Genomic DNA, 26,474 nt, shown 5'->3' on the forward strand with positions numbered 1-26,474 from the left:
AATTATTATACAACCACAAAATTAATTATTGACTCTGAGGAAAGTGGGGGAACAGGAGGAGCCAAACCATCTTCGAGGGAAAAAAGAGGTACAAGCTAAAAAAAACAAGTGATGCACTAGATCCTTGGCAATCAACTTCCTGCTCATTCTGCAGTCATGGGCTCCTGCTCCATGACAGCAGCAGAGACTCAACTTTCATGGACTTCCACTGCCACGGACCACACAGAAGTGCTGTCAGTGCACATTGTCCTCAGGCAGGAGAGGCTGGCTGGCACTTCCAAAAACTTGAGGGAATTTACTACAAAGTGCACAAACACAGAAGATTATTTGTAGGCTGTTGATCATCAGAAAAGGTCTTCACACCTCTTGATTTTTAAGCAACCAGCTTGAAGTTGTAGAGTTGTATGAACAATATGGTCCAGACAAAACCCCATGCCTCAGTTCAGATTTCTCGAAGAGTAACTCTTGAAAGAATGTAAATTTTGTGGAATGTCCCATCCCTGAGGGAGATGCTACCCTTACTGAAGGAAAGAGACATTCATCAGACCTGCCCAGGCAGTTATTAACTCTCAGTGATATTTCTTGGGTAAGAGCTTAGCAAACATTGCTTGGTGCCCTTCCCTGGTGGAGATCCACCTTTCAGTCCTGTAGGTGCCAGGTGAAATGTATCCCTCCTCAGATTCTCCTGACATTACAATAAAACAGGGACAGGCCAAGCAGAGCAGAGCTGTCCATGAACACAGACTGTGGACCATCTCCAAGAAGCAGTGGGTACATCCATGCTGATATTCTAGTGTGGATCAGGGAAAGTAAAGTGAAATTCATAAGCATCTATCTCTGCCTACTGTGCCTCAGTTCTCATCTTGGAACAGTCTTAAGAGTGGGAAAACTGGATTTCTTCAGATTCAACTAAACTGACACATGGTGCCAAGAGCCTAACTAGCTCCAAGCACTGTACTCAGTATATATGTGCACAGAAGAGCTTGTCAGAAGTAAAAATACCCAACACACCCAAGGTGTGGATGCTGGGTGCCAGGTACCACCTGTTTCATGCTCTGCATCTGCTCCTACCACTCCACATCACTGTTAAAACAGAGGAAACCTGCAACCACTGAGATTTACTGCACTGCAGGTCCTGCACTGTGAGAGCCTGATGAGTAAGAGCAGCATGAGATTTACCACTTCAAATGGTTTTTAAGTGCAGCAGGAATTTATACTTTATCTCCTGCAAAATGAGATTTGCCACAAATGATTCTACAGCTACGCAGGGAAGAAGCACTGAAAATCAGTATATGAACAGGGGCTGGTATATGAAGGAGCAGAGCTGCTCTTTGGCACTGTTATAAAAGAGCCTACACAAGGCCCTTGACTTGGCAAAGCCATGGAGAAATACCTCTCTCCAGCTAACTGCAAAAAATAATAAATACATGGTCCAGCTCCAATCTGCAGCCCTGTCCTGGGCAACACTCTCTGTCTCTGCAGGAGGAGTTCTGCCTGAAGCACAGTGGACCATTTACACCTTGGATTGCCACCATACCTGCCACTTTGGAGTTATACGCAACTCCCACGCCGCAGATGTTGTTGTTGGCAGCAGCAGACACCTCTCCTGCACACCTTGTCCCGTGGCTGTGAAAAGGAAGGCAGAGAGACCAGATGAACCCCAGCTGAGGCACGTGCTGAGCTAAGCTGGATCACTGTGAGCTTGTTTTGCCTCAGTCAGCTCCCAGTGCTGCAGAGGAAAACCATTCCATGGCAAATTGTTGTGTGCTGAATACTGGGATGAGTTCATTCCCTCCTGAAGCAGGCAATATCCAATTTCCCCTCTGCAGGATGAGTGATGCTGCCTCTGAGGTTAACATGTATCCTTACACTGCATTTAATTGTAAAGTTATTCAGGCCTTCTTGTTTTAGCTTGTGAGACAGGCTCTGTCTCATTACCAACTCTTAGTAGAAACAGCCCCTGACAGAACAGTGTAAATACAAGATCAATATTAATTCCTTTATTTTTGTGGCTTGACAGTGTGACACCCATTACTTTGAACCTCATGGAACAAAGCCTGGCTTGCCTTTTTGCTGCTTGAACATGTACAAAGAACATATCCCTGCCCACAAAGTATATGCTACAGGAAGAGGTGGGTGCAATACCAAGCTGGAATAGCAGAAGGGAGACACAATGGTCACTGCACCCTTCAACAGCAGAGCTGCAGCATTGCTGGCCAGGCCCAAAGCTGTAGGAATTAAGGTAAGTGCATCCCTCGTATCCAGTGCCTAATTCCCATAAGAACTGACAAGGTGCTCCAGCTCACACAGCTACTGCTTCCTGCTCATGTGGGAAAAACCTCTGCTCTGACACAGAGGTCCAAGTTTGGGCTGACATGTGGTATTTCAACAATACCTGGTATCTGAGAAGTGCTTTACAGCTCTAAACAGAGACTCTTTAACTGGCAGTGGCTCCTGCAGGAAGGGAGATTGCATTTTCCTTTTTTCATAATTCATCATAGAAATTAAACTCAAGAGAAGAGAAATACAGACAACATAACCTAGTTTTTAAAAAATAGCATAGCAGCAGGGAAACTACTGAAACCTGTTCTCCTGTCAGGGGTATTTTTAGGCTAAGATGTTGAATCAATATACAAATCCATCCTACTGCTCACATCAATCCACTCTGCACACTGAAACTGGTGTTGATGCTGCCAGCATGCTAAGGATTCATGCAAATCAAAATGCTGTATTATAAAAAAAAGGTTATACTGAGTATCAGCTACCTGGGAGGCAGCAAAACTCTTTTAATCACCTTTTTCTCTATCTTTCCCTTTAAGGGTTTCTGGCAAAGATAAGTGTAACATTAATTAAAAGGTAGGAAGCAACACATACCTTTTCCTGCTCTACTTGGGAGAATATATTTTTAGAGGCAGTTCCATAACGAAAGACGACTGAAGATCTCATCTGCTTCTTTTTACAAAGGGGGCAGAGGAGACAGCAATACAGATTTCTTATTCAGCTGCTACAGAAATTGCTATCAACAATCAAGCAACAAGGTTTTCTCTCATGTTCTTGCTCAAAGGAAGTGTGACAGAAACACAATATTCATTGCTAGGCATAGCTATCTATGCTAGGCATTCATTATCTAGTCACCTGTGGGCCAACTACAAGCCACAGAGAAGAATAAATGGCTTTGTTCAAAATTGGCTTGACTAATGCTGGGGTGCAAAACATCAGTGATGCTGCCAGATTACAGTGAGAAAAAGTATTATTAGGACCTTCCCAACAAAAAAGTTTTACCAGAAGGTCCTCTCCCTGTCCTGGCCTCTCCAGAGCAGCAGCTCACACAATGGAGATTGTAAACAGCAGCTCAGCATTTCAGTATTGTGCTGCTGACTAGAGAGGAGAAAAAAAACCCCACTTATGATTTAGTGGAAATGCATTTGGTTGAATTATTAATGGCAAATAGCAGACTTTTCCAACTCAGCCCTGTTTGCTGTTCATGTATCATTGATAAACCCTTTGTGGTTTCTATGAAGTGACTCATGTCACAGGAACAAATCACAGCCTTTCTCTATGGTGTTCACCTCTTCCCTATTTCAAGATTTAAAGCAAGGGGATAGAACATAAAAATATTTTCATCTGTGAACAAGCTACTTCAAAGGTAAACCATATATTAGCAAGTAGAGCAAGTCTTACATAAACTTTATGTAAGTGAAAACATTTTACACGAACACACATGAAAAAGGTGGGAGAAGTGGGTTTAGTTGAAAAACAGTTTTGCATACTGAATTGAAAAAAAAATAATTGTACTAGCTATGAAAATTTCACTCTGGTTTGTCTTTGAAAACAATTCTGTTTAGAAATCCAATGGTACTGTGCGTGCCTCCCTATTGACATCTTTTTGAAAGTGTCAGAGGTGACACAGACTTTTATTGAGGCTCCTTTTCATCTGCTTTGAAATGCTTCTGCAGACAGCAAAGGGCAAGACCCATCCATCCTATCTATCTTCAGCTGTTTGCAGGGGAGGGGTGTGCAAAGCTCCAGTCTCAATAGCTGGGACCATCTTGACCACTTTGCCTTTCCTGACAACTTCAGCTGCCTGCATTGGGCAGCAATGCAGAGCTCAGATGGTCACTTTCGTGGGGCAAATGCAATCCCCTTTTCATTCACGTGCCATTGTCAGTTTCTAAGCATTTGAGTATTCACAGAAGGGGAACCATTCTCCTACTTTGGTTTGGATCCACAGTTATTAAAAGATTCTTATGTCTGAAGAATATAGGCTTCCAATATAGCAAATAAATTTTGCCCTGCTAACTCATTAGCTGAGTGAGAGAATATACACAATACAAAGGCCATGGGGGTGGGGATAATTACTGGTTATTTAGATCAGGGCAGAAATTTGCAATCTCATTGGTATGAGAGCCCAAGTTGTGCTTTCTGCATGCTCAGAACATGAAATCAGAGGGTAGTACGAGGCCAAGCAATCACTGATTCCTATGGCTACCTCTTCACTGCAGAATGTGGTACATGCCAAGGTACTGAATGTGGTTCAGCAGAGGGAATTCAAAATCAGTCAGTTCCCAGTGTGGTTCTTAAAAATCACTGAGTTCTGTGGGGCTGCCTCTTGTTTTGGGAACAGGGCTTGATTCAAGTTCTTTCACTGCTCCCACTGCTCCTCAGGCTAAAACACAGCTCTGTTCGACATTGCACCAAGTGCTCCACATTCTCCTGCTGGCCCCCCAGGCTGCAGATCTGAACACAGTCAATATGAGAATAAATCCCTTGGCTGCCAAGCCATCTATGGGCCTCTGCCCTTAGCTGCAGCTGAACTGCCTGAAAGCAATTTCCTGCCTGAGGCACCACCCTGCATGGTTTTGTGGGCCAGTGGCTATTAGATGGAAAGGCCAAAGTGATTCCAGCAGTCTTACAAAGAACCAAATGGAAGGGGAATCTGTGCTTACAAGCAGAGCAGCTGTGATTAATGAAATACTCCATGCAAAAACCTCTCCTATTTATTCTTAAAGTCTAATGAACACATTGCCCATGCAGCTGGCAGCTCACAAAAGCCCCTTGGTGATCAGGCCTCTGCTTCTTGTTCCACAAATCATTTGAATTGCTCACATAGAAACGTATTCTTTATGGAAAAAGGGATATTACGCTATCCTATTTTGAGTCTGATCCTTCTGCATGCATAAAATTCAATGGGAGATACATCACTGGCTGTGCAAAATGGAGCCTTTATTTCAGGTTTCTCTCAATAGATTTTCCATGAAATCATGCCCTATCCAGGAGCACCTGTGTAGCTGCATGTAGGGACAGACAGACTGTCAGAGGCAGTTGTTACCTACCAGTAACACCGATTCAGGAGTCAGAAGCCATGGCAAGAGCTTATATAGGAGCATGTCAGCTCAATTAACAGAATAGCAAAGAAACACACGGAGAAAAATAGTCCCAACCACTCCTGGACAGCTGGATATGGTGTGCTTGTTGGCATCTTAACCTGCAGAAAACTAAGAGTCTTGCATCTTAAACCCTTCCTATATTGTGAAGGCAGGAAAGGGATGTTCCTCTGAATGTGTTGCTCCCATGATTTACCTTGCAAGATGAAAATTCTCTGTCTTGCAAAAGAAATCTCAAGGTTCATTAGTATCATAGAGTGGCTTGGGTTGGAAGGGACCCTAAAGATCATCTAGCTCAAATCTCCCTGTCATGGGCAGAGATTCCACCCATGAGATCAGGCCCCATCCAAACTGGCCCTGAATACTTCCAGGAATGGAGCATCCCATTATGATTAAGGTTCATTGACAAACACTTACACTTCCCAAGTATTGATTTTATTTTTATCTGAAAAGGAAGACCAGTAAAGGAAATCTGCAAAGCAATTTCTCCATTGTTTTCCTCCTCCTGTTACTGACCTGAACTCCCCATTCCCCCAAGAAACAGAAGAAAGTGTTGCAGTTCTCTGACAACCTGAATCATGTTGTTCTCAATTATTACAGATTGGGTCACAGATAATAGTGCTGCCCACCTCAATTCTTCCCTGAAGTGCTTGAAATTAGCCAGGGGCACCTGGGACCAGAGACAATAAGGCCTGCCACATCTGGAATGTTTAAGACCTGTTCAAAGAGACTTTGGGATATAACTCTCCCTCCAGGGAGAGTTTACTTTGAAGAACACAGAAGGATAGCAAACTGGGTCCCACTATAAAATACTTGACAGCAGCAGAATCAGTGTTAATGGGACTTGGCAGAACATACTTAATTTTATGAAGTTCCACGCTGAAAACAACAAAAGCTACCATTACACACTACAGCTAAATTTAATTTTCTACCTCTCTAGAGCTAAGTGATATCTGTCTCCTAAAAAGTTTCTTTGCATAAACAAAGCAAGAAAGTCAGCAGACCTTCACAAATTAGAGCCCTAGTCTTTCTCTGACTTTCCATTCACTAACTGAATTCATACTACTTTAAAATTCATACTACTTTAAAAGTCAGATGTCCTTTCCCAAAATGAAGCAGAAATCTCATTGAGATCTTGCTTTGGCTGAAAAATTGCAGGACTACAAACAAGGACATCACAGTTCCTAACTCTGTTTAATCCATTCCAGGAGGCCTGTGTCTGAGGTGGAAGCACAGCTGCTTCTTTGCTGTGTCACTCTGACAGAACTACAATTGATTTCTTTAGAAATAATAAAAAAAACACCAAAAAACCTCATCCAAAACCAGGAGGCCATCCAGCCATCCTGAGTTAGAGATAAAGAACATATCAAATAGGCCTCAAATATTTTTTGAGAAGCACTCCATCTGAGCCCTGAAATCTTTAAGAAGTTTTCAAATCTTCAGCATTACTGGCAACTTCTGTCTAGGGGACATTTGGAAATTTAATTGAAAATATCCTGAAATAATTTTTGCAAATGCAAGCTGGAGCCTGCCATGGGACAGATACAGAACCCAGGACATATTTTGTAAAAAACTGTCAAAACACGTTTCCATACTATGGGAAAAAAACAACAACAACAAAAAAGTCAATGAGTTTAGGGAAACAAAAAGTCACACTTTCTACAATCTCAAGCCTTTTCTTTTGGGCCATCCTTATTCATACCATATCTTGAGAACCAGTGCTCCTCCTACTGAAAACTGGTAGCGTTCAGAGCTAAGTTCAGAGCACACCGAAGAAGGAATAGGTCTTGTGCAATCACTGTGTATTCAGGAGAAATAACAAGCACAGCTTCACTGTTGATTCCAAATGTATAAACACAACAGAACAGATTCCACAGTATGTGGACTTTAACTTCTCCAGCAGCTAGAAAAATGCTATCCATGTACACTGTCCTTAAACCAAGGCGATTCAGAACTTAATGTAAGATCTAATTGTTTTTAAGCTGCTCATTCTACACCATGCTGCTGTTCTGACTTCTTTGGCTTCCATAGGATAAAAAGACTTTCTTCCCCAAAGTCTTTCCTCTCTCCAGCTTACTCCCTTTAAATTCAGGCAGCAGGTGGGAAGCCAGTTTATACAGGTTTGGATTACTGGACTGTTCTAGTACAGCTGACAAAAAGGTATGTAGCCATCACTTACCTAAACAATCTAAAAATATACTTTTCTGGAGCAGCAAATTCATTTATAAACCATAAACCTAAAAAAATGATGTTGTAAGTAACCTCTAATTTTCAAGCAGTAGTGAGACTGCAGTGTCTGTTCTGTGACGATTGAACTCAGCAGAAAATAGATATTTCACAAAGATGCAGAATTTCTTCCACAAACCAAAGTGAAGGGCAGGCTGCCAAAATCCATTTACCTGTTAAACCAGTCATCTGTATAGCGGGGATAGGGGAAGGGATCATTGCTGCTGAAGTCATAACTGGCTTTGGCATTCTGCAAAACACAAGGAACACAGAAAATCAGCTGAAGAACAGACATGCAGGGCAAAGTGAAACACAAATTGAATAAGAAGCTGAGAACCAATAGCAAACTTTGTCCTCTTCATTCTCTGAGATGCACCTGGACAGAAACCAGTCCCTGTTGTGCTGTGCCATTTCCCATTTTCCACACCAGCAAGCCTGGGGATCAATGCTTTCTGGCATGCAAAGCCTCCTGTACATTAGTGTGGTTAATTGTGGGTTAATTGTGAGGTGGTGTGAGAGCTCAGGTCACTACTGAGGGACTGCTCAACACAGGAGTATTCAGGTATCAAACTACTTGGTGTGGCAAACAAAAGGTTAAACCCTGTTTTCCAAACAGTGGTAGAAGTGACAAGACACAAGGGCCTTCCACAAAAGAAGTGTTTTTGAAAACCTCATTTGTGGTACTACGACAGCCAGATTTTGAAAAGCATTTCAATGCCTAAGAATGTAAATTTCTCAAAATTAAAAAAAAAACAAACTGTGAAAACTGCATTAATGGCCAGCACATATGCCTGAAAATCTCTTTGCATATTTTCTCATTCCTTTAGCTGTCTGAACAGCTTCACAAATGTGGCTTTCAGGCACTTCTCAAAGTGTCATCCCATGTCTCTGCTTTCCATATAAATGTAATTCATTCCTGATTTGTCCTATCAGCAGTTAAGGGCACTCAGCAACTTTTTGATCTGAAGCAAATAGAAAGTTTCAGAAAGTCAAGTGCCATCTTCTTTTTTCTCTCTTAATGAAAAAAATAAAGGGTGACTGAAAATTAGGCTTTTAAAAATATTTAGCAGTTTCCTCTCAAGTGTACGTTCATTGAGTTTATGTTTTAATAACCATCATGCTCAAGGAACAGAATTATGTTAATTCTTAATTAATGTGTACTTGTATTCCTTTTAAGATTTCGCTGAGCATGCTATTGAAGATAATTTGAGACTTGTGCATGAATAGCTTTGCTCCTAAAAACATTCCCTTTCATCTGATTCTCAGTTCCTGGGATACAGGAATAGACAGTCCACTGGTAGCACCCAAGTCCTTGGGGTTTGGATTCAAACCCTTAAACTCCCAAAACCTTGTTATTAAGAATGAGATGAGGACAACACTGTCCTTGATACCCGGAGGGCAAAACAAAGTATCTTTCACGTTATTGTACAGTGGGTTTTTTTTGGTGGTCATTTCAAAGCCTGGTTGCTTATGTTCAGCACAGACATAAATATTTTGCAGCATTTGAACAGAGCAGGGATTTTCTGAATGGCTCTCAAACGGCTTGATGCTGTCCTGGAGCTCAGAGCTGAATCCCTTTTTGAGATCCTAACACATCTCCACACTAAGGCCCTGATTTTCAGCCTGAAGATGCCTTCCAATCACGTCAGCTATGGCCACAAATTCTCAGTGCTTCTAAGTCTTTGTGCCCAGGTGTTAATATGATTAATTTGCTTCTTTTAATTACCTCAACTGCTTACACAGCACTTTGAATGGCAAAGGTTTACATGAGCTAAGAGCAAACAGAACATTACTTTTCAGCCAGGGAAAAAAGAGGAATTTGACAGTTGTCTATAATTCATGAGTACTACAGAGAAGGTGGACAAGGAGTTATTTTTTACTACTTCTCATAATTCAAGAAATTGAAATTACTGAGGGGCAGACTTAAAAGCAGCAGAAAACAAGAAGTACTTTTCCACAGAACATGTAGTGAGTTACAAATTCACTGTCATGTAGATACCACACAGACATATTGCCAACTTCATATTCACTCAGAACTTCTGCTTCCACTCTAAAAATATTGTACAAATGAGAATTTAAACTCAGTCATGTGTCAACTGTGTTCTATTTTCCCATCTGGAAGAAATGCAGCCCTGCTTACAACACCCTAAGCTCAAAGGGGGCCTGGTGAGGCTGACTTTTCAGGACATCATCAAATATGCAAGCACCTTGTACTTGCTATCAACCACTCTTGACTCTAGAATTCCCTTGTGCAAAAATTAAGGCTGGAAAGCCCTTCTAGCTGTGCCCCCCTGTTCACAGCAGTGACAGACAAAGGGATTTTGTGTGTCTTTTGATGAATGATTCAGACACCCTACAGCAAACTGCAGCCCTGCTGCAGGCTCCAGGTAACTCAGCCTGTGGGAAGATGCCTTTAGGCAGGCTGTAGACCAAGTTGTGCAGCCACATCCTGTAGCTCTCATTAGCTTCATTTTGGATCACAGCACTCAAAGGTAAAAGATAACTAATGGACTGGGAGCCATCCACAAAGGGCAAAATTAAGAAGTCTTGGAAAGAAAACAACTGCTAACTAAGCAATTTATCCTCATTAGGGTTTTTGAGAAAAGACAGTGAGTTTCAACATTGTGAAGCAGTGAAATGGGTAATTAAACAGCAGAGACAAGTACAAATGGACTGCTTAAAGTTCCTAATTTAAAGATCAAATCCACAAATACCTAAGCCCAGCTTTTGTTAATTTTTATTTTTTTTTAAGCTTAAGTAAGAAATTAAATCACTTTCAAAATTGTACCACAAAGGAAATTGCTTCAGTAGATAGCTTAAATATTTCATTTTGTCTTTTGTGAAGTGAATATTAAAATCTGTGGTTTGCCACTGTCCTCCATAGGCTGGAGTCCTCAGCAGACAGCAAGAGGGAATTTATTGCTAACATGGAGGATTAATCAGGATAGGAACCTGTGAAGTTGCAATCAAAACCAGTGCAGATGAGGACCCACAACAGCACACTGAAATGGGAACTCTTTGCTTTCCCACTCAGGTGATTCAGTGCTCAATTTTCTTGTCAAGCAAGTCTACTGGCAGTTCCTTCTCTTAGACTTGAAGTGCTTAACACTTGACTTCCAATATCTAAGGTATTTGCCAGGTTTTTAACCTCAGGGAGACCTTGAGCCACCAACCTCAGACACTGGTCTGGCCTTAGACCAGTCATTGGCACAGGGCGTTACGGTGAGGTGAATCTAAGCCCCATAATTCAATCAAAACCAGCTCATTGCTGCAGAGTGATTTGATGTTTATCAGTTACTAGCTATACACAATTATTTAAAAATAACACCTATTATAAAATAACAATTTTACTACAGAGAGGAATGGTATTGCTTTTTAAGGAGTATCTTTATTTTTGCTTTCTAGCCTCTAAGCCAAATAAAATACAGAGTATCACATCCCAGGATGAGACCCTTTCAATCATTTATTAAGTAATGGCTTGTATACTATGACACAAAGAGATTACTTCTGCCTTTGTATAAAATTCTGCTTTCCTTAAAAAAAAAGCTTAGACTAGAATTTCCCAAAGAATTCTCTTGTACCATTTAAAACACATGCAGTAAGATCATCCATGGAAAAAATTCATTATGCAAAATATGACACTAACAATAAATCAGCTGTCCCATGTGTTGTTCAGCACTGTAATAAAATTATGTACCTTGAATAATGCAGTAAGCCCATAAATTTTTGTATGACTTCACAAGCTTCTGCAGCATAATTCACATATACTTCTCTTTTTCTCTGGAAGTCAAGAAACATGCCTATGCTGACCTGCTAGTCCAAGAGACAATTAAAGACACATCCCACTGGTCACAGGCTGATTCTCTTCATGACATTAAAGACCTGGACTAGATCTGAGGAAGATAAACCTTTTGTTTGCTTGATTTCTTTACTGATCCAAAGAGCAAGCAAAGCCATGAACTCCAATTACAACATATAACATCTCAGGGATACTGTACTAAAATAACACTGAACATCACATGGTGGCAAAATGAAATTCAGTTTTGTACACACAGGCTTAAGTAAATGTTACATGCTCACCAGAAGGCGAAAAAGGAGGCAACATGTTTAACCTAGAAGAGATGCTGCAAGGCTTGAAGGTCATTTACAAAAAACAGAGGCACTGCTGCTAAGTCAGCCATTGTACAATAAGCCCTCTCCTCTCTGCCATGGGAAGCACATTTTTATTTTGGTTTGGTTTGTGGGGTTTTTTAAATAGAAATGAAAAAACTGTAACTTTTTTAATATCTCTGCCTCTACCTGAACTAATGTACATGTCCTATATCTTTATCCAGCAAATTCAGAGCTGGTTTGAAGATCATGTAAACACCAAGAATATATCCACAAAGTAATGGGTTTTGTTCAGAAATATTAACTTTAAAGAGCAAATTCACAACTGGTGAAATCTGCCATGTCTCTCCAGAAACAGCAGCTTTTCACCCAGTTCTTACAGATACCTCACTAAAGTAAAAATACTGAGCCAGACAACACCAGCCAGACCTTGAATAATAAATAAGATGGCAGCACACTTCTCTGCAGTTCTTCTGTTCTAAACAGCTAAGCAATAATAAATCAGAATGTCATTTGAAACTGATGGAGCTGTGTCCTGGGTACAGAACAGTACCTGAGGTGCCTATAAGCCCTCCCCTGGTATTTCAGTTCCAGGTATTCAGTACAGGCCACAGAATGAGCAAGTGAACAGCTCACCACAGTAGGGATTTAATTTTGTAGTTATTACTGAAAAAAACTTCAATTTCCTCAACAATCTCCAAGCATCTGGGATTAGGTCAAAGACAAAACTAGTGGAATTACAGTCAAAAGAAGATAAACTGACTGCAAACAAGTTGCTACTGCTTAATTTACAACAATTAAAACAGCTGAGATTACAAGAAGTAAGAATTCTAATAATCCAGCTTCAGAGTTTGTAGGAAGACAGGCTGGCTGTTCCCCACCTCGTATCTAACAACTTATTTTGCAAAGTTAAAAGTTTTTCAGTTCTTTGGTTTAAAAGTAAACAACAAAGAGGCAACTGAAAATGAACATGGAGTCCCTAACATTTGCATTTATCTTCATTAAGGTAGCATTATTTTTAAAGGTACAGTTATGAAGAAAAATAGCTTTGCTGAGGTCATATCACATTGTATTCTTTTTCTGTATTAAACAGATTTCTTTGACAAGTAATTGATGATCCTCTCTACACATCACTTAGCGCTACAATGTCACACAATCACTTATTTTACTTTTACTGCAGTAATGGCTTTCCTATTTCCCCTGCAGATAAAATGAGAAAACCAACATTAGTTACACTGCTGGCTGGTGCTCTCCAGCATGTGAGTATCTTTTAAAAAAAAAATAAGGATGCAGTAAACACACTTTTTGTTTCACACGGGGTAAAGCACAAGGGGAGTACAGCAGTGCTGTATACCACCCAGGTAGATCTAAGCACAGATATTTCCCAGCTCCAAAGAACTGGAAAGAAATCAGAAATTAATTCTTAGCTACCATGATTGTCAGGTGTTTTCCCAGCAAACAAAATTAAAGTCCAAATGCATCCAGCTAAATGCCATCTAACCCTGTGGCTGTTTGCTAATGCTTAGCTCAGAGGTGTATAGTCAAACAGGACCAGAAAAATGGGAATCACAAAGACTCAGAGAAAATGTTAGGTTGTGCAGAAGTTTTAAGAGGTAGAGAATTCTTTTTTCCAATCAATTTTTAAAAATATGACCAGTTTATTGAAATCGCCTCCATTACTTTCCCCTGCATCTTTACTTGATATAGGAAAAAAGAGCAAGAAATTCAGGCAGGCATGAGAATTTACTAGAAAGAAGCAGCAAAATGAGCTTCTGTTTATAACAAGGGCACTGCTTTATGATCCACCTCTTGGCATTTTTAGCCTGTTCTACAATTTTCAGGTTGATGGGGAGAAAACCTGAAGCATCACCTGTTGCTAATTGCTCAGAGCCAGAGCTCTGAAAGCAAAAGCAAGTTAACCTACAGAACTGAAAATTTCTGCTCAGCCAAACTTCCCTTAATTTTCAGAGGGTGAGCCCAAGAACCTTTAAGCTGTATCTACAACACAGCAAGGAGCTATGTTCATAGGGAGTCATAAGGCTAAGGCAATAAAATTAGTAAAATAAAAATAAATTAAGCAAGTAGTTGCTGTTAAAGATTTTCAAGCAGCAAATTTAAAGCCTCAGATTATGGAGTGAACGCCTTAGTTTCTTTAATTCAGGGGGAAATGAAAAGGGGGAAAAAAGGACATATAAATTTTTAGAGAGATATGTGCCCTTGGACTATTTTATTATACCAGGAAATACAAATTGTGCAATGACTTCTACCAAAAAAACTCTGAACACACTTTTCATCTCGTTTTAGCGTTCCATTTTATTAAAAACCTGGCCCACATTCCCTTTCCAATGGACAGCTTTCCCCTTCAGATACTTTGACTATGCATTAGTTTGACCTACTGAAGTTGAGAAACTAATAGAGGTATAAAGCTGGCAGCAGAGAAATGAGGTCCAAGTCCATTATTCTTAGTTATGTCACTGTAAGAAACAGTTGACAAGTCTGTCACTACATCAAATATGTGCTTGCTGGGCACTGAGCTGCAGCAAAGGTTGTGTTTGCAATGTTTTGATGGCAGCCAGCACTTAGAGCTTCTTGGAGGGATAAACAGGAAGAGAAAGGGAGCAAAACCATTTTGCTCTTGCCAATGAGCCAAATATCTAGCAAAATCTGCCATGGGCTCTTCTCATCAAACACAGCAAGATCCAGACCACACCCAGCATCAAGGTCTCTTAAGCAGCACATGGGGGATAAGGGAGAATTTTTTTCCATCATTGTAAGAAAATCCATAGCTCAGAGGCTGCAATACAAACTCAGCAGTCCTTCAAGTCCAGTCATTTGGCACGACATGGTCTGGCAAGGAGTGGTCACTCGTGCTGGGAGAGCCAGCCCTTCCCTGCTGCAGCGTGTGGTCACCAGGCACCCACACTGCAGAGTCCATAAACACTGACAATTATCAGCAATGCTCACAGCAAAGGGCAGGAATACTGGACTTGTGGGTGCAAAGACACTCAGAAAAAAGACATGGCAGGTTGATAAAGATGACCATTTCTAGAGGCTACACCAGCCTGTTGTTACAGAACAGCCAAATTGTAGCTTTGCAAAGAGGGAAATCAAAGCAGCTTAGGTGCTTTGGGGGGTGACCTACGACAGAGACCTGCTCCATGTGGGTTATGGAGAGGGGAGGACAGGGAAAGCTAGCCTGGTGATGCAGAGGAACTGAAAGTGAAAGCAGAGAAGACAGGAACCTGGCTGGGTATTTTCCTTCCCATGAAAGGCTTCTCAGCTGACAAGAGAACTGTTAACAACCACACAGCTGGTGCTTCACCTAAACTGCATGAATATGGAAAACAAATGAACACATAAAAGTGACATTGTAGATGAAGCAAAAGGAGGTGAAAATTTCAGAGAAGAAACTCAAAAAACATAATGCAAACTATTAGCTACACTTCTTCTGTCACAAAAAGAAAATACAGTTTGATTTACAATCCTTAGAGTTAAAAGGTCTTGAAGACCTACTGTGTATTATTCCAGTTGTAAGCTGATCTCATTAGCATCCCAGGGGAGAGTTATAATGTGACTAATACCTGTCAAAACATGCTGGCCTCTCAGGATTTTAATGCACCAATTTAGATGCTTTGGCATTAATTAAAGCTTCCATTGCTTATTCCATGTGGAATCAGCTAAATCCAAAATTACAGAGAGAAAAGGTGGAATCTTCAGAATGTGCTCATGTAAATCCACACATTCTAAATTTAAAACAGTACATGATCATTCCAGGTTCTTCTGTTAAAGACTTGTATATTTGATCATAGCTAATGTTTTCACAGTAATTTACTGTATGTTTAAATTTAAGAAGTGTCCTAGACATCATTAGATGACTGACAGAAAGATTCACAGCTACATCTGTCAGACATGGTATCACGGTTGACTAATCCTGCAAATGAGTTAAGTGCCACTGAATTAAAGTGATTTAGTTTCTCACAAGAAGGAATTTTAAAAAACATGTGCTAGCATTGAAATTATGAAGTCCTTGAACACAGCACAGTCTTCATACTCACCTCTGTACATATTTAAAGAGAATCACCTCACTTAACAAAAGTCAGAACACTATTTGCCTGAAAAACATTTCCAACAATTCCCAATCTACATCAATGCTTACAAGTAAGGACAGCACAGGGAATGTGTGACTGAGGTATCTACTAACATATACATTTAAGTTTCACCAAACAACACCTATACAGTACTGGAAGTAGTCAAAGTTTCACCAAATACAAGCTCCTGTTCCATGGGAAAACATGTTATCCCAGGCAGTCATGTTTCCACAGCCCTGAGTATCATTATTTGCCCTGCTGAAGTCTGTGCCTCAAAAAAAAAAGGCAATGCACAGTAGAACAAATATTAAAAACCTGCTATTTATATGATCTGCCAAATTGCTGATTTTAACACAAAAACTACCACTGACTTCAATGTGGCCTGCATTTTATTATGTATTATGTACTGCTATTCTCTTCCCCAGTTAGAGATGTTTGTTATGTGCATTGCTTCTGCTGGGAATGAAAGAGAATGATGAACATTATATTTAAATCAAAGCAATCTGAAATAAGGCAGGTGTCTAAAAATATCTTAACTACCTACATAGCTGCCAAGAAGTAAAATATTAATAAGGAGAGCATAAATGCATACAACTAAAATCAAACAATGCAAAGCAAACAACCATGCCAAGATGAAGTGCCAGGATGGAAAAGACCGAATTAATTTCAAATTAACCACATTAATTTATGGGTATAGTGAATTCCAGGTCTCCTTCACTCTTCCACTTTGCAAGACTAGCTAATCCAGAGGGCTTGGCCAAAGCTCTCATCTTAAAACTGGCATATCCGGTAGTTAAAAGTGGGTTTGTGACTTTCTTGGCCAAAATCACCACTGGGCCTAAAAAACTCTCCCTAAATGCCATCAAATTTTGATGAAGCTTTGTGAGGGAATAGCGTTCTCCACATGCACCATCTAATTCACACTTCCCTGGTGGTAACTACAGCACGAATTTTAATTAAATTGCATCTAAATGTTGGTGGATATTCAGGGATTTCCACTCTGGTTAGGATCTTAAACAATATCAGCAGCTAAATAACTCTAACAGAAAACAAAGGCTTTCAAAGGGAAAAATTTAGAAAAAAATAGTTTGGGCCATTTTCAACACAAAGTATATTACTTTCATTTTGGGGAAAGGAAAGCTCTTTTCTTCAATTTGTTGGGATTTGGCTTTAAAATTATGTGGTGTTCACTGCCTCCAGGGGACCATGTGTCTGACCCTCTTCTCCCAAGTGCACCATGCAGCAGAGTGGGATTTTGTTGCTGCTGTTTTAATTTAGCACATTCTGGATGTCAAATATTTAAAATTAGGTTGAACTTATCCAAAATTAAAATATTTCACTTTCATTTTTCCCATGGACACTTTAATTTTATAAAAAGGTTTACTTGGAGAAACCCTAGAGAGAAGCACAAGCCAATTCCAAAAGCACCAGCCAGAACTGATGCAGAAATGTCATCTGCTCTTTCATCCTTGTGCATTTCTCATTTCAACAATCTTAATTTACTTTCCACAGATGATGTTTTAAGTGAAAATTAATACTAGTGCTTTATGATTAAAGCGATTAGCCACCTTGCACTTTCTCAGTGTGCAACTGATTAAGTGCATTGATTATAGAGAAAAATAAATCCTGCAGACAATGAGTGGTTGTTAGCTTGCAAAGCAAGTATCTTTGGCACCATCTCACATTCACTGCACACCAGGCATGCATTTAACTTGAAAATTATCCCTTTCAGGTGGTTTTAATATAGAATAAAGCTGGAAACATTTTGCAGTTTACATTGATCTGAAAATAATCTCGGGCAAATGCAACCACAACATGTGAGTACCTTTTGATTCCAAAGGAAGAGTGTTTTTAGGCTATTTTATAGCCAGTATAAATCAGTGCATCCCCCTGGAGACACCAACATCAGTGGAGTGGTGCCAACTCCAGCTGCATGGATGGTACTAAGCACCAAGCCCCAGGTCTTGCCAAGCATGCAGGGTCCAGATCTCTCAAAATGGGCATTAGCAAAGCCATTCACATAACAGCTTCCAGTGGGAGAAATCCAGTTTTCAGCTGTAAACATAGCTCTGTGACACAAATCATTTCTTCTTAAGGCTATTCCTCCCTCACAAGTCACAGCCTCCTTTGCAGGAAAAGCCTCTTTTTGTGCACTCTGGCCATATGAAATAATCCAGAGGAAAAACAGCCTTTAAAGTCTTTTTGCTGTTCCATCTTTTTAATTGCACTGAAAGACTTTACAATTAGAGAAAATTTTTACCTCTCATTAAATAGGAAGACCCTGACACCTCCTTTAGAAAGGCTTCTCTCCCCCATTAGCAGTGCTCATGTAAAGCAGCAATAAGATACAGAGCACAGGATCTGTATAGTCATCTTATTTAGACTTTAATACACAAGCACCAACGACATGAACCTGTAAAAGCAGTTAGTGTTGGGAGCAGGGAAGGACTGTTTGTAGGAGCCCATTATGTTTGCCAAGATTTGAAGCATTTTCTGTTCGTGACTAATTCAGGACACCCCTCCAGGTACACTGAGAACCTTACATGCCTGGCTGATATGATCAGAGAAGGCATCATCTCTTTTTTAGCCTTTAATTATATTCTGAGAAAAAAAAAAGCCAAACCAGATTGCACAGAACACAGAAATGAGCCCAGAGGCTGATGCTGCACAGAATAACAGAAAAAATAGCCACGTCTGAAAGAGAGAATTTCATTCTTTCCCCAATAACTTCTAATCTTTGCCAATGAAACTTTACTGTCATGCATGTCCTGAGTAACCATACTCTCTAAATGCTAAAATCAGCCCCTGAGCAGCATAAGCAGCCCAACAGAAGGCCACCAGTTTTGACTGCTAAGGCATCAGTCAGCCTCACATTTAAACACTTGATCCATCTTTCCATTCTGGCAAAGGAGAGGCTTCATTCTGTCTCAGCAATTTCTTGAAGCAGATTGTGGCAGAAATTTCAACAGCCTTCATCCATCAGTGTTCTAACTGAATTTTCAGTGCTAGCAGAAGGATGTATTGTGAATTTATCCCAGGGTCTGGTTGGTAATTTTTAGGTTTTATGTTAGTGTTTATTTTAAAAAACCTATTAGCAAGAACCGAATTACAAAGCAACACCAAAAAACCCAAAAGATGCCAACCAAGCCCAAATCTAATTAGTGATGTGCTGAAACAACTTTATTCTGTTCTTTATTTTTTGATAATAAATGCTTTTTTTAACATAAAAATTAAAAACAGATGCTAGCAATGATGGACATAGCACACAGAGTTTGCCCATAAAATAGCTTTAATATATCAGAAGCAAAGGTTTATTGAAATGAAGTGTCTAGTGCATGTGCTCAATAACCCTTTGAAATGCAGTGTAACTGTCTCAGGGTCTTCTGAAAACCATGCCATGGGAATCAGATCTCATAAAGCTGCCTGAAATCATTCCCTGACACTAGGTATGAACCTGACTCTACTATGGTTTGTGTTTATGATCCCTGAGGATTCCCTGGGTTCACATTAAGTACAGACACTGGAAGCTTTTTCAATGCCTTCAGAATGTTTCCAACAAATTCTGCTTCTGGAAGGGTAACATTTTTCTCCCCACCAGCTATATGTGGACTCTACTGGATTCAGGAAAAGGTCAGCTGGGATTTCGGGGTAGGGGGATGGTGGGTCACCAAGGCCAAAGCAGTGTGGATCAATAAATGTCACTGGGGCTTTGTCAGCTCTACAAAATCCCATAACTAGGCCCCAGAGATTTTTAGTGGAGATACTGATGGTTTGTACTGGTAAATCATTGTGATCAGGCTCATGGCTGCCAGAACAGTTTGCTGGTCCTTTTTGTGTTGTGCAGGGAGGCCAAACCATACTCAGAAATTCATGGTAATGAAGGAAAATCAGACTTTCAAAAGTGAGAAGATCCTTCCTGCTGTTGCTACGCTTTGCTGCACATATTGCAGTGTGAAATTTATTGTCTGTACTATTTCTTATTCCTTTTGTGGCTGTAAAGATTATTCAATGATGTTTTTGTTCCTTTAGCAAACAATGGCAAATGCAGCTCAGAACAGAAGTGGAACATTTCCCTGCTTCACTGCTTACGTGATAAGATAATTATTCCAAAAATATGCTCCCACTCTCAGCAAGGCGGGGGGAGCCATTATGGTATTGGCTGGAGACAAGTTATCAAAAGTTATGAGAGAGACTGCTTTGTGTTTGGAGAGGCTGACAAAGTGGAAAGAGAAGACAGGTAAGACCATCTGCTGTTCACACCTGAATGAGAAATGGTAGATGACAGAAAATTTTGACTAACCCTGAGGTAAATCAAAAAAGTCTTCCTTCCTTCCATACATAGGGCCTTTTCTGTGTTTTCTGGTTGAGTGACAGCTGCACCACAAGGACTCACTCGTAGTACAGAGAAAAAAGAGAGGAGGTTTGGGGAAGGCCAGCAATGAAGCACTGCTCAGGTTGATGCTTGTTTGCACATGTTACATCTGTGCAATTCTAGAGAGCTCAAAATCTTTTAAACTGCTATTTTTTAATAAGAATTGCCGCTTGAGTCTCATTCTGTGGGTATGAATACTCTGTGAAAACGTTACCTACTCACATAGTCACCCCCAGCTTTTATACAGTGTTTGTCTTGCTCTCTCTCCCCCTAAGTTTTTTGAAACAAACTTTCAGCTTCAGGCAGAGTTCAGACGCTGAAACCAGAAATATTTTACTCCTGGCCTGAGTCTCTTGGCAGGATGCTGATTTTTCTGACTACTGCTAATCAGGGACAAACACACTTATAGGAGATGATCAGCTCCCCACTGCTCTAAGTGGGATAATGCTGCTACACTGACCTTCACCAGCAGTCAGTGGCCAAGGATAAAACACCACAATAAAAAACTGGTATCAGAGAGAGCTCAGCTTATGTTTCTGTTTGTGGCACAAAAAATCTCCAATTGCTTAGATTTTTCTTTAAAATAGTTTGCTGTGTCCATCCCCAACAGCTATTTTCCCCTTTCCATTAGACATATCTCAGATGCAGCCCCTGTAACCTGGCTTTTCTTTCTCACTCAGATGCTGTATCTTGGAGAAGTCAGTCCTGAAAATTGCTGGGTTTATATGTACATTATGATTTGAAAGCCAACCATGGTGTACATTAGGCCCCAGCTTTTTTAATTATCAGTTCATAATGAAGGGCTCTCTTTGCAGTGAAAAAAATAATTTCCTGAAGGTTTCCAAGGTTCCCTGCAGGGTTTCCAAGGCTTGGAAGAAAATATAGATCATTTGACAATGAGTCTTTCTGCATTCACAGTGTAGAATGGAAAATTCCAGCTTTGCCTTAACCCCCTGATCCCAGAAAAGCAAGTAGCTATACTGCAGCAAGCCGGGAGGCAATGCTGGCAGAGCAGTCCTCCCACACTGTGAGCAGGCACATGTCTTTCCATGTATATAAAGAGCATTAAAACCAGAAATGGATGATTCAAACAGTAAATCCTAAAGAACTACAAAGAAAAATATGGATGGAAGTGTACTCCATGTGATAAGTCAAAGTTCAGCTGTCTTAAGAGAAAATACAAAGTTTTATTCTTTAGAAAGGTCTTTCTCTTCCCTGACCCTGCGTTTCAACTAAGTGCTAACCTCCATTAAACTACTCAAGCAAGAAAACCAGATCAAAATCATAAAAGCCAAGTTAAACTGAGGAACCAATGCCCAAGTTTTACACTTGAAAATGCTCAGCTGCCAAACCTACCACCTTTGAGAGATTTCTAATTGCTCCCAATTTTCCAAGCAAGATGTACAGACACTGCCAGAGTATGCAGGCCTTAATACAATTGAGAAGCTTTGTATTTCCTAAAAATAAACAACAGAACTTCAGAGAATGCTGCCCCAAAGTGCAGATTGAATGAAACACCAAGAATGTGGTAAAGGAGTTGAACAAAGCTGAGTATAATTGCTATGCCAGCCTAAAGTGGGTTAATAACTCACTCCTTGAGAGACTTGTTTCCTTGCATTTTTACATCTAAACTGATCTTTTCTTCAGCAGAATTTAAATCTTCATCTTTAGTTCATGCCTAAATGACTACCTGCTGGGCAGAAGGCCCCCATGGCCTCTGAGATAGCAGATACTGCCAGAGCAGGAGCTCCTGGGACTCAGGGAGGCAGGGAGAGGCAAAGCACAGGTGAAGCAAGCCCTGCACTCACTCTGCTGTGGTTGGGCAAGGGAGGTGCTGGCAGGTTTTAGCAGCAAGAGAAGGAATCAGCCTTGAATTTAACCAGCCACCTCTCAGACACAGCCCTGGGACAGCCTAGGACCACAGAGCTCACGTGGTAAGTCCTATTTTTGAATTTCAGTATTAAAGCTAGGAGGTCTTCTCTCCTTCAAGGTCTTTTGGATGGGATTTCTGCTGCCCCTTTAATGACTGTCTCACCAACCAACCAACCATTTGCTTCTCCATTTCGTATTAGCCAGCTGATCTTCTCTTTCCCCTCCACAGCCTGATCACTGCTACACTACAGAATATCTCCTCACTTGGACAAAGCCACTCCTGCACAAATCTTTTCAGATCTTCGTTTCAAAGTCAGTCTCCTCACAAGTCTTCCATGACTGTCATTAAAGGTTTGATGACCCCATGTCCAGACAGCTTTTCTTTCCAATTTTCATCCCAACATCTCTTAACTCTCAGATTTCTCTCCAGCTCCATTATTTCAGGATTTCTACCATCATGTCTGTGCATTGTCCTTCTCTGTATCATTTTCCAGTAATTTCCACAATTCCGCTATTGCCACTCTAAAAACAATATGTTTCTGCTAAACCTGACAAATATTTATCCATCAAACAGAAAATATTTTAGAATTAAAAGAGAAAACAGTGTATTACAGCAGAAGCTAGTTTTGGTTTCTGGGCATGATCCTAGATTCAGTGTTAACAACAGAACTGTTATATCAGGTATATTGTGCAGACTTTTTGCTTGTCCATTTGAAACATTAATTTTAGAAACAGAATATTCCCACATACTTTGTCCACACTTGCTGCTGGAAAGTGAATGTAGAGCATGTGCTCTGCCCACATCACATGCTTGAACATACACAGACCACAATTCCTGCAAAGAAAAAAGCTGCCTTTTACAAATTTCTTCATTTCTATCAATTTATGGGAACATCCTACTGGGTTATTTCACTTGGGAGTGAATTCTACAGTCAGGGCACAGGGTTTAATTAGCTGCTATTAAGCCAGTTGGTAAGGAGTGAAACTGGCTAATCTGCATTCTGTGGTCAGCTGTTTCCCAAATTCCTTCTCCAAAGCCTTCTATATCCACTTATTATACACCAAATGTGCTTTGCTGCTTGCAACACAAATAGGTTTTCAGCCTGTGTGTTATTATGTTCCAAACTGCAGATATGTAAAAATAACTGTCCTCCTCATTTTGGAGCTGTTCAACACAAGCGGCTGGCATTCTTTCCAAAATCTCCAGCTCTCCTTGTTCCTCTTTTCATTTAATTGCAATTGCAAACTAATCCACATTGCTCAGCTGAAGCAGCCCAGGCTTCCCTCAGGAAAGGGCCTAAAGGCTCCTTGAGATAGGAGTGCTAGTGGAGGGTTGGAGGGAGATAAAGAGTTAAAAAATGCAAAAATGCTCTAATCCAAAGGTCTGAATCCTGAGGTAGACTTGAGGAACAATTAATTTGCAAAGCATGTGCTGAGAATACACAATCTGCCCTGCATATGCTTTGAAGCACTGGATCAAAACACCTGTTCTAAAGGATTTAAATTGTTCCTGGAGGTTTGAAAGGCTAATACACGCCTTGCCACAGCTCACAGCTCCGTGGCCCTCCAAGTGATAGGGGCATTCTGTATCTTAATAGCAGGACTTAGAGCCAATTCACAGGTTACTCATTTCTGTCCTAAATCCAATATTGCAAGCTGCAGCTTATTTTATGTGACACAGGACTGTCATTCCTCCACAAAGAGCCTTGTCACATTTCCATTTCTTGCAGAGGCAGTCCCATTTTCAGTCTGCTTCTTTCAATGGGAAATGCACCATCACTAAGATCAGGAGTCCAGCTGTACTGCTGTTCTACTCCCTGCTCAAAATTTTGCAGCAGAGGGACTATAATAATAAGAAAATCCACATCTTACAGAAAAGGTCAGCATGCACTTACGTAGTTTGATGCAAGATCTGGATGCAGATAATCAATTCCTGCAGTAAAACAATGACAGAACAGAAAACAAAGGTTAAGAGTTTCAAAGAAGATTTTCTAATGGTCATAGAACAAGATTCCTTCACAACCAGAGGAAAATAATCATGGCAGGTAATGCAACTGAATGAAGTGAGATTCCAGTTTTTAAATGTGGACTTTTCAATCATTTATGTCAAAATCCAGATGCCATTTGAAAAAGTGAACTGAACGACAAAGTTTACTGCTTTGTAGACTAGATCATATTTATTTATAAGGATTAGTTTAAATCACAATTTATCTTTGTTTTTTTGACAAAACATGAGTTTTGTCATGTCAAAGCATAACAAAATTAATAAGATTGGTAAGCACTGGATCAGTACAGGGCAGAAAGCCAAGTATTTTTAACCACTGCAAACTAAGGAGAAAATTACCTAGAGTAGACTGGTGGTGATCACTAAGGCAAACATTTCAGATCACATGCATGAAAGAGAACTTTTAATATTGGATTAAACCATTTTAGCAAGTATCTGTGTATAGGCTCCACATTTTGGTAGCATGCTAAAGATTCTAACAGAGCACTGGTGTGTAATATATTCTATTGCATGGCATCTTTCTACAGGTGGCAAATGTACAAATCCCAGCGGGTGGTGTAACAGAGGTAGCAGATCTACACTCAGCTTGGATAAGATGACCTATTACATAGCCAGTTAAAACATACAAAGTAATGGCCACCAATCTCATGCTACATTTTCATCATCATCACTTGTTTTTCCAGCCACCTCCCCATTACATGCTCTGTTTTATTTGCAAGGAGAATGCCATATTATCATAGTTATTCTGATGGAAAGATTACTTCTCATTTTGTAGGGTCCTTAGCACTAGATTTGCATTAGGAGACCCTTGTTACTGATCCAAATGGTAGATGGACAATAAAAATCTCTATGAAGAGTCCTGTTATTCAGGTTGTGTTTTTTAGAGTTACTAGAAACAAATTCTAAGGCAAATTCCTCCCTTCTCTAAAAGCTGTATCTGATGGACCATCAGTTTTATCGATGCAAAGCTCAAGCGGTTTGCCATCGTTCCCATCACAGTCATGCCTTGCTAATCTGAAAGCCAAGTCCTGCCTCTGTGAGATCAGTGAAATTGTGACACAAGGGACCATCTCTCAGATGAGACTGATCTTTCACCAATACACAAATCAAGTTTCTCAAGGCCTTATCCAACCTGAACGCTGGCCACAACCTCCCTTGGCAACCTGTTACAGCATCTCACCACCCTGATAGCAAAGAATTTCTTCCTAATATCCACATGTCTGAGTTTACTTTCTTACTTCCACAACACCTTGCCAAAGGAATAAGCAGGTGAGGAACAGAAATAAGTGAAGACAGATCCTGGTTAACCCTAGAAAACATACGTGGATACAGACGTTTTATTTATTTTTAATATTATTCAGCTCCATTAAAGGAAAATATTCAAATTTTTTTCAAAAAAAGAGTAGTGAGAGAGTGCATGGAATTCCTGTGCTTCAGCAAGACCCCATAAGTAGAAGAGCTGTAACTTCAGCTGTACCTTTTATCTTCATCTTCCCTGAACTTAGTCTGAAACTAGTAACATATCTAATATGCAGATCTTCATTGACATTCAGCATGAAAGTGTTTAATTATTTCAGCTATCATGGGTGACTTTAAAAATAATGTAATCAAAAAAACTTTTTTAAAAATATTTTTTGCACATCAACTTCATCTTCCAGTAAGTGCCTACAGAAGTAAAGGGGAGTTTTTCCTTAGGTTTGATGTCCATTACAGTGTGCCCTGGAATATATCTAAGGGGTAATTGCAAACTACTTCTAATGTTTGGATACCCATTCTTCAGTATATTTCTGTATATTTGTATCTGAATATCTTTGTATATTTTCCCTGAAGATCTCAAAGTATTTATGGAGGCTGGTAGTTTCCCCAATACAAGCAATCAACTATTTCTTACTCTTTATTTTTAACTTCAATTACATGAAAAAAGGTCTACTTAAAAGTATTAAATTAGCACTCAGTCTTCACTTACCATCATCCATAATTCCTATGGTTACTCCCTTCCCTGTGTATCCCAGCTCCCATGCTTCAGCTACATTAAGGTCAAGTCCAGGAGTCCCATCTGCTTGACCAGTGTTAATCTAATACATCAGTAAAAAAAAAAAAAAAAAAAAGCTTTTTTTACTTGACTGACATATTTCCACAGCCACTGGTTTTTTTTCCTTTGTGTCTCTGCATGCATCTTTGGTACAGAAAATATATTCCATATGTTTTCAGAGTACACATCTGTCCATAATCATATCTACTGCAATAATGCAGCTGTAAAGAAAACACAAAACAAACAAACAAACAAAAAAAAAACAAACCTGTAAAAAAACCCAACACTGGAAAAATTAAATTTTTTGAAGTTTATAAGATTTGGTTAAACACTGAATCTTTTGGACCCCAAAAAAGGACTTTTCTACTTAACATGTCGGCCAGTG

General features: G+C 40.0%; 1 protein-coding gene across 8 annotated transcripts in view; it reads right to left on the reverse strand.

Moving 5' to 3' along the window:
• Positions 1 to 26,474, reverse strand: part of PCSK2 (proprotein convertase subtilisin/kexin type 2) — a 172,404-nt gene that overhangs the window by 23,507 nt on the left and 122,423 nt on the right. For all 8 annotated transcript variants that reach the window (XM_086879279.1, XM_086879275.1, XM_086879277.1 and 5 more), the window contains 4 exons: positions 26,024 to 26,132; positions 23,948 to 23,985; positions 7,784 to 7,860; positions 1,538 to 1,626 (listed from right to left, as the gene is read on the reverse strand). In XM_086879279.1, coding sequence (XP_086735405.1) covers positions 1,538 to 1,626; positions 7,784 to 7,860; positions 23,948 to 23,985; positions 26,024 to 26,132 — 313 coding nt within the window. The remainder of the gene's footprint in view (positions 1 to 1,537; positions 1,627 to 7,783; positions 7,861 to 23,947; positions 23,986 to 26,023; positions 26,133 to 26,474) is intronic.

The sequence above is a fragment of the Cyanistes caeruleus genome, chromosome 2 (genome assembly GCF_971803275.1).
Source record: "Cyanistes caeruleus chromosome 2, bCyaCae1.hap1.1, whole genome shotgun sequence".
NCBI lineage: Eukaryota > Metazoa > Chordata > Aves > Passeriformes > Paridae > Cyanistes > Cyanistes caeruleus.